Raw genomic sequence first — 14,523 nt, forward strand, 5'->3', positions numbered from 1 at the left:
GTGGATGGAGCTCTAGACTTCAGAAAGTTGTTATTTTAGGTGTCACTATTCTTCCTAGAAGTATCGTATTTAGCAGAGTGTAAAGCACAGTTGATGAGACTCACAGTGCCAACTGCAGGGAGCATGTTAGCTGTAAGTTGTTGGAAGATCTTGATGCAAGATGTCAAAAATTATTCCTGTACTTTTCTTTACAGTTCTTACTTCAGTGTGGAATATATGCCTTGGGATTTTCTAGAGTTGTAGCAATGTGGCATTTAGTTATCATTTTTCCTCTTCCTCCTTTCCTGTGCTTGTTGTTTACTGAGCAAATGACCTAAAGTCTAAGATTTAATCCCCTTTTTTTCTGCTACACACACAATTACTTTCAGTTGAGAGCTTTTTCTCTATATTATAACCTGGTGTTTACTCATACTGGCAATCACGGTTCCGCCTTAAGTGGCTTTGATACATACATAAGACAACTGATTGGTAATATAATATTTGTTTAAATATTTGATGAAAGGATTACAAAAATGATAAATCACCTTGTATTTTTTAGCCCAAATCTAGAACTGACTTAGTCTAATATGTCCTCTTGCTATGTTTTACTTGTGCAGGGTAGCAGAGGGCACTTTTATGACCAAATAGGCAAAAAACCAGGTGCATTATACAAAAGCAATTTAGCTTCTATCTTTGGGGCTTTTCTTCTTTTTCTAATAATACATCTTTAGTGTGTGATTTTAAAAAAAACAAGATCCATAAGTGACCTCTTTTCAACCAATCTGTACATACTAGGACATTTTGAAATGTTTTTTGGAAGTACCGTCAGGCTGCAAATGAGTCTGCTATACAACAGGCTCTAAAAGTATTTAGGATACCAATGATATATGCAAAAACATCCCTGTTTGAATTGAACCTATGGCTAATGAGATTTAACCTATAAAATCATTCAAGTATTTGAGAAGTTGAATATGTTGCTTCAGAAATACATAGTTCTTTCTATGAAAATAGTTGTATATATATCATAAAAGTTAAAATATAGTAATATTTTACCTGATATTTAGAAAATAGTAAGAATTCATTTTCTTATTTCCCGTTGTGTGAAAGAAAGATAATATACTTCCTACAGATAATGTAAGGTTTGTTAATTTTTGTCTCCACTGTCACCTCAGTTTTCGAATATTTAAAAATAGTGTTTCATTTTTTTTTTTAATTTGTATTTGTGTGTTTCTTTCCTTTGCTCAGAAAAAGCTCCTCTAACCATTTCTGCTCAAGAGGATGTAAAAATAGTTTATTATAGAGCACTGTATCCTTTTGAATCAAGAAGCCATGATGAAATCACTATTCAGCCTGGCGACATAGTCATGGTAAGAAGGAATTGTGATATTACTTGAAAAACTTACTTAAACTTTTGCACTTGTGTGATTGAAATTATTTATGGCAAGATTTTTTTATAGACTTTAGAAAAATATTTCAGTGAATAGCATTATGATGTGATAAGACATACTAACCCTATTATAATAATGGATAGCTTGTTACAGCTCATTGTAAGTGAAAAGTTTAAACATATAATCTATTAGTAGATTGTATCAGTTTTAGTATGCTGAGCCGTATGTGTCTGTCAATGTGTTTGAAAAGGTTCCTATACAGAAGTTATTTCAGTGAGAGGTTTATTGTCCTCCAAGGGACCTGGGGAACAGAGTTACTGTTATTTTCTGCTGTGAGAGTGGCTGTTGTGTGTGGAATGAAAAACTGGGTTTGATAAATGAAGTATGTTTCTAATAAGAAATTTACCTTTTTACAGGAATAGTACAAGAGCAGTGTAAATTTTTAATTTGGAAAATTGCCTTTATTAAGAGAACATGATGCCCAGTGTAATACTGTGTGAAACAATTACACTAAGCTACAAGATGGCTACACTTCTGTCATGATCACATAAACATTAATATAATCTTTATATGGCGGTGATACTTCTTTAGTAATACTGGAAATTTTTTATACAACTCTTTTGGTGACAGTTTTTGATGTCATGATCTAATACAATTATAAATTGGAAAAATTTGTGTGATGATTTATTTTGTTCTTTGTTCTTAATCTACTTAACTCTTTTGTGGGATACTTTTAAAAGGATATACAGTACATAAAATGTCATTTCTAAAAAATGGAAACTTCAAAACCTAAAAATTTGATTGCAGGTGTGTTGATACAGAACATAATTTCCTTTTTTTTTTTTTTTTGAGCAGATGATGAGATATAGAAATATGGTCAGCCTATAACTGTTGTGTTAAACTCTAAAGTGATATTCTGCTTTTGTCTCTGTCTCTAAAATTATAGTTTTGTTAATAACTGCAGTGACTAAATGTGTATATTAATATTAATAAATTGCAAGTATGATCTTAACATGCGTATGTCTACTCATAATGAAAATGCCCAGTATAACTATTAAATCATACCTTGTTCACTGTAGGGAAATATATTAATTATAGTATTCTACCAAAAAAGATAGGCTTTTAAGAGCTGTTGCATTTTGGCACAGTTTAGTAAGATTGGATTTTTGGAAAAAATACACTTAGTAGACTCATAAGTTGTAATGGTAACTATTTTTTAAAAAAAGTGTTCTGGGGAGATGAGCCTTCACCTCTCAGCATTTTTTTAATTGATTCAGCTGTGTCACACTAAAGTCTTTGACAGTAGAATCTGCTTTTGGAAAATAAAAGGTGAATCCTGGATTAGTAGCACAACTGAATGACTCAAAAGAGGCCCAATGCCATTCTGAATAACAGTGCAATGTGGTGTTATTCTGGAGCAAGAAATAGTACTAGTCAGTCAGCTGTTAAATGAGAGAGGATACAGATACATGGGTCTCCTTAGGCTATTGAAAAATGCTGTCTTGCGTTTGTGGGAAATAGATCGAAGCCTGGGCATGTAAGTACACTGTTTTTTTTCCCTAAGGGAGAGTGATCACTATTAGGTAGACTTGCAGGCAAACAACATTTTTGCCAAAAATATGTGATTTAAAGGAGAACTTCACGTGTTTTAAATGGAGACATTGAGATAATCGGAGTCTTTTCTTTATGTTACTTTTGAACTTACGTTACTGTATGGAAGTGGAGTAGCTACTCTCAATTTTCTTTATTTAACTTACTTTTGACAATAATTAAACTTGATGACTGATTCTTGTGGTATTTATCTCCTGCTCTGTAGTAATTGCTTAAATGGGCTACTCTCAGAAAAGTTAATGTAAGACACTTTTGTGAAATATGTTATAATTCTGCCTTGCTTTAAATCATTGCTTTCCTGATGGAGGTTAAAAGGGAATGGGTAAGTGTGCTATGTGAGTGTTAGGAAGTCTATGCAGTCTGTTGATTTTTTTTTTTTTTTAAATACAGATTTTGTTACTGTGTAGTTTACTTGTTTTTGAATTCACCTTGGGTAAAGTTAACAAACTTGCTCACATTGTCAAAAGTAATTAAGTGCAATGGACCAGAACTTACTTTTGATAATGGGCATTGGGACTTGTAGATTCTTCTCTGTCCTTAAGTGTTTGTCCTGTCCTGTGGTTCTAAAAGATTCAAGTCAGTACGTTTTTTTGGAAAGTAATAATTTACAAGCTTACATGTTAAAGTGTGTCTAATTGGTGACATAAATGAAACTCTGTAGTTAAGCTGACCTATACAGTTAGGTGTTTACTCTGTGCAACAAAATAAGTATTGCTTAGAATAACTGTGTTGTAGCATAGGCAAATTTAGCGCTTCACCATTTTAACACTGTAAATGGTTTTGTGTGTGCGGGCTTGTGCAATCATGTCCTGTATTCATCTGGCTGTACGGAAGATCCCACCCAAACTGTAACTGCCGCGAGCAAAGAATCCAGCTGAAGCCCAAATCCATAGACTGCGCACATGGGAACCAGGCCTAAATCGTGACTGCGAATAGGACTGCAGAATTCATTATGTCAGAATGACTTGTGGCTTTAATAGATGTATGGCTTGTAAATAGTTTTTACAACAGTGTAATGCACTTTTACACTGGGCATGAATCTTGAGACCTGTCTTGGTGGACGTGAGGGCGAAGGATGAGGGTTTATTCTGAAAAGAAATGTATTTGAAAATTTGCTCGCTTCTGCCTGACTTTCTAGTACTACGCGTTAGTTACCTGTAGCACTGATGTGTCTTGTGTAATGGTTTAGAGAATGTGTAGGGTGTGAGCTGCTTTTTTTTTTTTTTTAACTTTTCCACTTTTTAGTTACAGGATTTTTGTATTTTCTCTTAACTCGGATTTCTGCTTTCTCTGCTTCTTACCTTTCCATGTACTTGCAATTTTTTTCACTGTAAACTATATTGATTTATAATCCTAACTATAATTTAACTAAGCTTTTGTCTGGGAACAAATATTCTGAGCCAAGAAAGCCATGCCTCTTTCAGGGCTCTGTCAGTTCAAGAAGTGAAGTTTCTATTATGTCTGTGAATATATGTACACAATGTATGGAAGTGTTTTATTTTGGATAGCTCTCATAAAAACCAAGTCCCACTGGCATTTGCTGCTGTTGGGCTCCAGCTTGAAGTAAATGAATGGATTCTGTTGTTGCTGATAATACATGACATAATACAGTTTATTTAAATAAACAAGCATAATTCAAGGAAACACAGGTGAATTATTGAATTGCTGAACTGTATTAGCTCTGATAGGAGGAAAAAAAAAGTTAAATGGGAAGTTCATAAAGAAGCTTCCATGAAAGTCTAAACCAATTTCATAATGATAGTTTGTCGTCAGTTTTGTTAGTAATTGATTGTGAGAGTTAGAATGAATGTTCTTTGTAGTAGACACATAGACAGCCTCCTTGTGTTAGATCCTGTGTAGGCGTAATAAGCGTATGACCTCTGGCCTGCAGAACTTGTGGTCAACATTATAAGAGGAATTCCAGTAGTCTCAAAATATCTAGATCAAAGGCCTAGAAGCTGAATAGAATTAAAATGCTCTTTTATTGGAGAGATGGTTGAACAAAACAAACGATGGTACTCTGTTTAGCTTTGATGAAATACTTTTTGTGGGACTATTAGCATTTTGCTTTGTATGTAGAGTGAATGTCTACTGTAAAACAGGGTGTTTCTTCATAGAATCATAGAACCATTTTTGTTGGAAAAAACCCTCAAGATCATAAATTACAACCGTAACCTAACTCTGTCACTAAACCATGTCCCTAATAGCCTCATCTATATGTCTTTTAAACACCTCCAGGGATGATGACTCCACCACTTCCCTGGGCAGCCTGTTCCAAGGCCTGACAACCCTTTCTGTGAAGAATTTTTCCCTAATATCCAATCTAAACCTCCCCGACACAACTTGAGGCCATTTTCTCTCATCCTATCACTTGTTACTTGGGAGGTGAGACCAACACCCTCCATGCTACAGCCTGCTTTCAGGTAGTTGTAGAGAGCGACAAGGTCTCCCCTCAGCCTCCTCTTCTCCAGGCTGAACAGCCTCCTCTCCCTCAGCTGCTCCTCATCAGACTTGAGTTTTAGGCCCCTCACCAGCTTCATTGCCCTCTCTGAGCTCTCTCCAGCACCTCAGTGTCTTTCCTGTAGTGAGGTGTCTGTGTGTACTGCTGGTGATACACAAGCCAGCCCAAAGTGGAGCAGGGCACTGCAGAGCCAGCCCTTCTGTTGACAGAGGCACTAACTGGACCTGTTGCTTTCACTGCTAAGAGTTGTGTTGCTGTTACTCCTGTCACTTGTGTTCAGTTGCTGGAAAGAAGTAGTTGTAAGCCATGGCTTTAAAGTACATTTGAATAAATAAAAAATAAAACCACACACACTGTAATTCACTGTTCAGGTGTACATTTGAAATCTAGGTGTATTTTGGAAGAAGATAATCTGGGATAGGGTGTTGTAGGGACTTGTGGATGGTAGGTGTAAAAATGTGTGGAAGCTAAGAACAAATGAACTTTAGAAATGGTTCAGATGAATTTATTTTAAGTTCCATTACTGTACTACAAAACCAGATGCAAATTATGTTTTATATGAATAACTGAGAAACCAGATTTTTCATGAATTATAGAGTTAAAATCATGCTTCGAAGTGCCTTTTCATGAGTATACATAGAAAACTTAATTGGATTGAATAAGCATAAATTTGACTATTCTAATAGACTGCTTTATGAATTATTTTAGCTAAAACTGTTTTCTAAAGAGACATTAAATCTATTGTTTTTTAAACCCTTTGGTAGTTTATTTTTTTTTCTTTACTTGCATAAAGCATTTCTGTCTGAAAAATCACAGTGGTTTCTGCATGACTGTGATTCATTTCAAAGATGCCTATTTTTAGAACATTACTGTGAAAGATTTTTGGCTTTTCAGTCCCAGTTCTTTTGTATGGTAGTGATTCTGGTTCATACCTGACCGACTGAATGAGAGCAGAAACTATGTGACTATTATTATTGTTTAGATTATTCAGCTTGGCATCAGGTGCTGATAATCCATTTCTCCGTCTCTCTCCAAGATGTACCCTCTGCTGTGACCTTCCATCACTCATACTGCTGCTTTAACAATCCTTTTCAGTGCTGCAGTGGAAATTTTGCTCTGCACTGCAGTAAAACCACATTGAACCGGTCAAGCATGTAGTCCATTTATTTCTGGGTTTGCTTTGAGTTAATAGGAACTGAGACAGAAGATGGACCCGACAAAAAGCATAAATAATGGATTGTTTTGCACCAAACGAGGGACGTGGGATACAAATTACAATAGGAGGCAGTCACAGAGTCGATAACTGGCTGAAGACAATGTGATCTATCAGCAGCTCAAATGAGTAGTCCAGGGACGATCAGAGGCAGAAGTTTTGCTTGGGTTTGTCACTTCTATGCAAAAGAATGGTCGCACCTCTAGTCCAGAGCAACTAGTTTGCACCATTGCCACAAACACATTTCTTTGGCCTGTAATGGTTGTGGTGTTTTGGTGGTGGTGTGGGGTGTTATTTTGGGGTTGGTTTTTTTTGTTTTTTTGGGGGGGTTTATTTTTGTGTGTGTGTGTATTTTTTTTTTTTCCTCCAAACAAGCAGCTGATTGGGTTATGTTTTGTTAAAATTGATAAGGTGAATTCCTAGGTGTGTTTCCAACTGTAGAAGCATCTAGCTGAAGACACTGATACATGCTATTTTTGAATAAAGTCATATACTGAAAAGTCCTTTGACTGAACAGGATGCTATTTATTATTCCTTTGCTCATTAAGCATTCTGTTATCAACAAATACCTCACACGGATAATGAATTTTTTAGGAAACCATGTCACGTGATTTAGAATTACAAGTGTAAGCATCTCTGACTACTGTGATGTTACCTGCCACAGTCAACCCTCGAGTTACACTGTTGTTTGAAACTCCTATGTATTTTGAAAAACTGATTGCTACTGGCTTAAATATATGAGAGAAAATCTTGCCAAAAACCAGCCAATGTGTAGGGTTGGCCATCTGACTTTTGATTACTGGCCTGGCTTTACTGCTGACTTGACCATTGCTGGGGAATCTGTAGCTGTGCACAGCAGATCCTTTTACAAAGTAGGTGTTTATTTACATGTCAAAGATGCAAGCCCTATTCATATGTAAAAGTTTGCTTGAAGACTGAGGTTCTGTTGACCTATCAAACAGATTAAATAGCTAGAACACCCAATTTAACAAGATTATTACCAAATGCAATTATTGTCTTTTTTTCTTCTAAAAAGTTTTTGCAAGTGACATTGCCTTGGAGGTATTTAGCCACCATAGCAATTCACCAGGGGTAGCAACAGTGAGTTGCTTTTTTTGTGCAATTCTTGCTGAATGTCAGTAGTTGCAGCTCACAGAATTTGAACTGAGCACTTTTGTTGAAACAGCAGACCAAAACAGTAGTCTGTCAGTAGAGCCTGGAGAGGAAATGTGTGAAATGTTTAAGAAAAGTTAACAGAAAAGTGTGAAATTTGCAGAATCATAGTTTAATGTGATTATAATAATCAGTAAGTAAGAATTAAAATACAGCTGCAAATAGGCCTGTTTCGTCCAGTCATTTATGGCTTGGCAAAGATACCAGAGTGAGGGGAAACAACGCAGGCCTGCAAATTTATGTATGAAACTTTACCATGAAATTGTTTTGTATAAATACATTAACAAATCTGTGGATTTGTTTTGAATTGTTTGGGTGATGTTGTTTTCAATATGATGTGATTTTTGTTGTTGTTGTATTTTCTGCAAGAGAAAATCTAGGAAAACTTGTTGAAAACTGCATTTGGTATTAGTTAAACCAGAAATATCAATATTTAAGGGATTTCCCTACGACTGACTTCTAAGTGTGCCGTATTATGAGAGACTTTCAAGCGACTGCTTAAAACCCCATGCTTGGCTTATGCACTAGGACTGAAACAAAACTTTTTTACCTCATCACCAAGAAATCCTTTTGGTTTTGGTTTGGGGAGGGGAAAAAAAAAAAAAAAGCACCAAGGATTGCAAAGCAGTATTGCCTTGCAAAGTGTTCCCTTATCTATTAATACACCACAGAAGGAATAGCTGTGAACGCAATCCTCCAAAGGTAAATTAACTAACAGCAACAAAATTCTACATAGGTGGAAATTGTCTTTGTAATGAAGTTGTCATGTCTCTCTAACTCAAGAAAGTATATTACAATGGATGAGATGGATTGTTTTAAGTAAAAATTCCATTTGTATGCTATGTTTCTTAACTTTCAAACTTAATCCATCTACAGGTGGATGAAAGCCAGACTGGAGAACCAGGGTGGCTTGGTGGAGAACTGAAGGGGAAAACTGGATGGTTCCCTGCAAACTATGCGGAGAAAATACCTGAAAATGAAGTTCCAGCTTCTGTAAAGCCAACAGTTGAGGCAGCTGCTGCACCTAAAGTTTCTGTGCATGAAACCACTACATCGCTAGGAACTTCTGCTTCTACAGAGTGCACTACAACCGCCAATAACTGGGCAGACTTCAGTTCAACGTATGTTTGGGTAGTGATTATCACCTTAAATGTGGTGGAGTCCTTTTCAATCGATTTCACTGTGGTGGCAGTTAACACAGAATATCAGGACTGCAAAATAAAAATAGCTTGTTTGAAGTAAAATATCTTTTCCATAGTAAACAGTTAAAATTGCAGCACTGTGGAACTTTAACCATGTTCCTGTCGTATCTGCCTAAGCAATGTAGAAAGATGCATCATGAACAGGAGACATTCCCAAGTGAGGATAGTGGCATGGTGGAAATCCCAAGGTGTTCACCTTCCTTCTCTTAAATTAGTTAAAACCAAACTTCACTGAAGGTTTCCAACTTGGATTATGCAAAATATGGTAATATGACAGAGTTAACAGGAAAAGATTTTTTTATTTCCTTACCACAACATTAATAAGGCTGATAAAAGTAGAACATGTGCCCTTCCTTAGATATCTTGTTAGATCAACTCAATGCTCTGTGCAGTATTATCAACCGTATGTAAATGGGATTGGGTAATTGTCTTATCTTTTGCTCATGTAACATGTTTCTATAAATTAAAATCTAAATATCTTAGTACAATATTACAGTGCATAAGATGTTCTACTTCAAAATTTTCATCAAATAGGTCACAGTAGCTTTTCCAGTTATTTAAACTCTTTCTGTTTTATTACAGTCATTTTTCTGAGAGAAGAGGGTAAGACTAAATCTTGAGGTTCCTGGAGATGTCTGGCACATAGTGGATTTTACTGTTTTGAATAAGTCATACTTTTGACAAGGCTGCTTCTATTATACTCTAGCTGGATAATGCATGCTTTCATGCTTTTCATAAAATTTAATATTTGGTTTCAATACAAAGTGAGTCCTAGAGCATTTATACTATAACACTGTCCTTGCCATGATGTAGGGCTTAGGGATGGTTGTGGCCTTTGGACACTATTACAATCTATAATAAGTGGACAACAATTGATTACTCCAACTAATAGCACAAGCAACAGGCAAAGGAAACTTAGGTTTAAGAGATGTGCTTTGTTTACGCTCCTAGAATTAAGGGGATTTTGTTCATTTAAGTGGGTGTTTGGAGGCGGAGATATGGATTATGAGATTTAGGAGGCATTTTAAAGGACAAGAGAGAACATAAAATGATGTTCCCCAAAACTCTAAAGAGCTGAAAGAAATCAGTAGGAAAGTCAGAAATAATTTTAAGTGAAGGGAGAAAGGTAAAGGTTTGAGTGAGTAGCAGCAACATTATGTATAAGGGAAAGGGATGTGAAAGGTCAGTGACATACAAGTGTGAAGATTTCAAACCAGTTTTGAAGAGAATGATTGTTTTTTGTTGTGTTTTTTTTTGTTTTGTTTTGGGTTGTTTTTTTTTTTTTTTAAAGTTACCTCTTTCCACTGTGTATAATATAGACTGCACTACTTGAACTTCTGTTGTATTAGGGCACAGCTAAGAAGATGAAACTAAATTACAGGAACAGCTGGCCTTAAGTGATAAGGCCAATCAACTGTATTTAGAGATGGAATTTTAAAGATAAATTTATTGTTAGCCTGTATTTGATTGTAGTACTTCCACCTGAAAGTTATGATGCTCATGGAATAGTCAATTAAAAGCAGTTAACCTAGAATGTAGAAATTTTTTTCTTCATGGTCTTCCTGCATTGATCTTTTTATTCAGTTGAAAACAGTAGGAATTATGTTTTTCTCTTTTTTTATTTTTATTTTTTTTTTTTTTTTTTTAACAGATGGCCAGCAAACAGTAGTGAGAAACCGGAGACTGATAACTGGGATGCCTGGGCAGCTCAGCCGTCTTTGACTGTTCCTAGCGCAGGGCAGCTGCGGCAGCGATCAGCCTTCACTCCTGCCGCCGTTACAGGGTCATCTCCATCTCCTGTGTTGGGTCAGGTGAGCACCTATATTTGTTAAAAGTGTTCTAACTCAGCACGAATGTTTGGAAAGCAAAGTATGAACATTGGCCATCCATTAAAACAGTCCCCTGAGAGAGGTGAACTATTTCAGTTCAGAGTGAACATCCATTTGCAAAATGTGTAGCAGAATTTAACATGAAGCAGTTTCTGTTCTGCTATCCTGTGCTGTTTTTTTTAGACTTTAGTGGTCCAGTCTTAATGTTTTGGCAGGATGCCAGTTTGGGGTCACTTCCGTGGGGCTTTCCTGAATCATATGGTGGTAACCTTCGTTCCAAAGTGGATTATGTAGTTAAGTGGAATAGCAACGTCAAAGCTTCACATCAGATGAATTCCGTCCATCTGTCAAAGCATTTGCTTTTCCTCAACTGAACAACATACTGTTCTTGTAAACTAATGTGTTCTGAAAAATGCTAAATATCTTCCAGAAAAAAAAAGGAACGTACAAGGAATAATTTGCAGCAAAGCATCATCTTCCCTAAAGTTTAAGTCCTGCCAAAATAGCTTCATGAAGGTTTATTATATGTATGTCTTAATTGTAAAACTTAAACTTGTTAAGCAAAACCCCTGATAATCTGGCATTGTATTGATTATGTGTTAACAGAGAGACATTTAGGAGGACTGTAGATGTTTCTGGTATTCCTTTGTAAGTTAATTGACTTATTTTGCTTTATACAGTTGAGGGAGAGTCTTATGTGTTTTGGTGCTATTCCTTAAGCAGCTTTCTTTATGAAGGTGGTGCATGACTGACTTCTCTCTCTTTTTTTCAAATTGCGTTAGGGTGAAAAAGTGGAGGGGCTTCAAGCACAGGCTTTGTATCCTTGGAGAGCAAAAAAAGACAACCACCTGAATTTCAACAAAAATGATATCATCACAGTTTTGGAGCAGCAAGATATGTGGTGGTTTGGAGAGGTTCAAGGACAAAAGGGGTGGTTTCCTAAATCATATGTGAAGCTTATTTCAGGCCCCATTAGGAAGTCAACGAGGTATTTTATTTGCTTTTACTGTACTTTACTTCTGTACTGTAATAGTTAAATATGAAGAGTTACACACTTAAATTGTCAAGTTTAGGATCTACTCTATAAAAATGCCCCTTTTTTTATTACTCTCTTGTGGGGGGGTTGACTTGCAATCCTTGTAATTTGTGTGAGGAATAAGAAAAGTGACCTCAGTTCGACTTGGGTCATGCATCACCAAAAAAAGACCTAATGCTTAATGAACAGTTCTAATTTTATGTGATTTGCGTCTAAAAAATGAGTGTATTGAGTTTTATGAATAACAGCTATGTAAGTCATAGCTTATTTTTCTGCAAAATGAAATGGTCTACCTCAAAACTTAATCACTTGGAGAATGAAACAGTCAAAATCTGGTTCTGTGTAATGTAAAGGTAACATTAACATTAGTAATACAAATGGGAATTATTTTAGGTTTGCTTTTTTTAGTGATGTAGAAGAGGAAGTGCAGAAACTTTTGTATTTAAGATAGTTAACTAAATGTAGCCATGACTGACCATTGTACTTAAAAGCTTTAATTTGCACATTTACTGTAACTTCTTTTAAAATGCAGGGAATTGTTTATGGATACATATGCATTGTTTTTGTTTTTCAAAATAACAATATTTTTTCTGAACAGATTTAATTTCTTAAATAACCGTTATTTTCTTCTAAAGCATGGATTCTGGTTCCTCAGAAAGTCCTGCTAGTCTGAAAAGAGTAGCATCACCAGCAACAAAAGCAACTATGTCAGGTGAAGGTAAGCATTTAAAACTGAATGGCATTAATAGTATTTAACTATGTAATTAAATAGAATAAGTTTGCTTATTGCCAGAAACAAGCTTAGGATCAGATCTTAGTATTTTAAGATAGGCCCTATTAAAATTGAAGCGCAAATCAATTTATCGCTAGAATGATTTATAATTACTATAGTAAGAATTTATATACATTGCGTATATAGAAGAAATAATTTCGCATGCCATTAAAACATCTTCTGTAGTTTGTGCTGTTTCTTGTGTAATATTTTGGTAACAGTTCCTGAACTGGCATGGGTTTTTGCAGAGGGCCAAATAAGCACATCTGTACATGTACTTCGTGATGTCAGGAATTATTAATAAATGTCCTAATGTCACCCAAAGTTGATTTCCAATGTTTCATAAAAGCTCTAGTTAAAGAAATTACAGTCAGTTATAGAATGTTGTGATCGTTATGGTCAAGGCTACCCCTCATTTTTAAAGATGGAGCCTGGGGCACAGACAGGTAGTTGTCAGGCCTCTGAGGGATTTTAAAACACTTGTGTTCCTGGCTGCTACCACCCTTCAGCTGGAGGTTCACCGATTGTATGGGTGCTCTTAATCCACTTCAGTGCAGCATAAGCTGGGTTAATTTAAATCCCAGTCAAAGTAAATCAATGAATCTAAATATAGGTTACAAATGATCATTTGTATACGATCTCCACAGCACACCTTAAGTTTTTTAACTATGGTTCTACATACAATTTTAAGTGAAAGAGTCTCTTCGGTTACGGATGTATTTAATTTGCCAATGACATGAGCACTACAGATAATAAAAGGAGGGAATGGTAAAGATCTATGTAACAAGGGAAGTGAGATAATCAGTTATTTCAAAATACCAGCTAGTCTTGCTCACTATATGTTTGAGGAAAAGCAAGTGTATGAATGCTAAGGGGTTTTTTTGTAAAGTATGAGATACCTCAGGTTATATGGTTGTATTGTAAAGGAACACAACTTTTTAATAAAGCACTTCAAAAAAGCTCTATCTTTAAGAAATAATAAAGCATGGATTTAGCATCTTATGTTACATTTAAAGGATTAAAGAAAAATTCCATGTGTAGAGCGTGCATTATGGAATTTAATTTGTGCGTTTGTGTGTACATACATGCAAATAGGTGTTTTATGTTCTTCATCTGCAGTTGTCAGACAAACCATGTTCTGGCTTTCATTAAGGATAGTAATTGTGGTTTGGATGCTTACTAAACTTCCCTGAGCTAAGCTTTTTGGTCAGATTTGGTGTTCAAGCAAAGAGAACAATTGCCAGATGCAGTAGACTACTTGAACATTTTTGTTACGTATGCATGAAATTTTTCCTGAAATATTGTCAACTGCTCTTAGGTCCAAAGCTGGTCCTAGAAGCAGAGGATATAATCTTCAGAAATCTGGTTTGTGCCCATATAAAGTGTGAAAATGCTCAGTTAAATAAGAATGTATCAAGTTGTTTAGACAACGTTACTGAATTGTCTGAAATTCTTCTTTGTAATCAGTTATGTGGAATCTTTTTCTGTAGTTCTGTGATTGAATTATGCATTACATTTCTCAATATCAGTCTACTTTAGTGTTTTTGCACTTGAATACTAAGTAGTTGGCTGTGTTTTAACAAAACAGAACACATTCAGGCTTTGTCTTAACATTTCCCAGCCATCTGTTGCGTAAGATGCAATGAGATGTGCGCCCTTCATGCAAAGCTTCAAGTAATGAAAGAATTCATTGTAAAGGAGAACCATACAGCATATGTAAAATAAAGACTGTATCTACAGATATTTGGATACTAAGACTTTCCATCCCCAAGACTGAAAATTCTAGTCAACAGCACAAAACAGAAACCATTGGGAAACATGTTTTCAGAGTATTTTCTGATATAAATTAGTAATCTTAA

At 35.6% G+C, this 14,523-nt stretch overlaps 1 protein-coding gene across 9 annotated transcripts in view; it reads left to right on the top strand.

The window, feature by feature from the left end:
• The window catches only part of ITSN1 (intersectin 1), a 144,197-nt gene that overhangs the window by 79,497 nt on the left and 50,177 nt on the right, over positions 1-14,523 (top strand). For 8 of the 9 annotated variants that reach the window (XM_071810686.1, XM_071810678.1, XM_071810709.1 and 5 more), the window contains 6 exons: positions 1,225-1,346; positions 3,286-3,300; positions 8,702-8,946; positions 10,679-10,838; positions 11,639-11,844; positions 12,528-12,610. In XM_071810686.1, coding sequence (XP_071666787.1) covers positions 1,225-1,346; positions 3,286-3,300; positions 8,702-8,946; positions 10,679-10,838; positions 11,639-11,844; positions 12,528-12,610 — 831 coding nt within the window. The remainder of the gene's footprint in view (positions 1-1,224; positions 1,347-3,285; positions 3,301-8,701; positions 8,947-10,678; positions 10,839-11,638; positions 11,845-12,527; positions 12,611-14,523) is intronic. The other variant, XM_065862515.2, reaches the window with a different exon arrangement.

The sequence above is a fragment of the Patagioenas fasciata genome, chromosome 1 (assembly GCF_037038585.1).
Source record: "Patagioenas fasciata isolate bPatFas1 chromosome 1, bPatFas1.hap1, whole genome shotgun sequence".
NCBI classification, from domain to species: Eukaryota; Metazoa; Chordata; class Aves; order Columbiformes; family Columbidae; genus Patagioenas; species Patagioenas fasciata.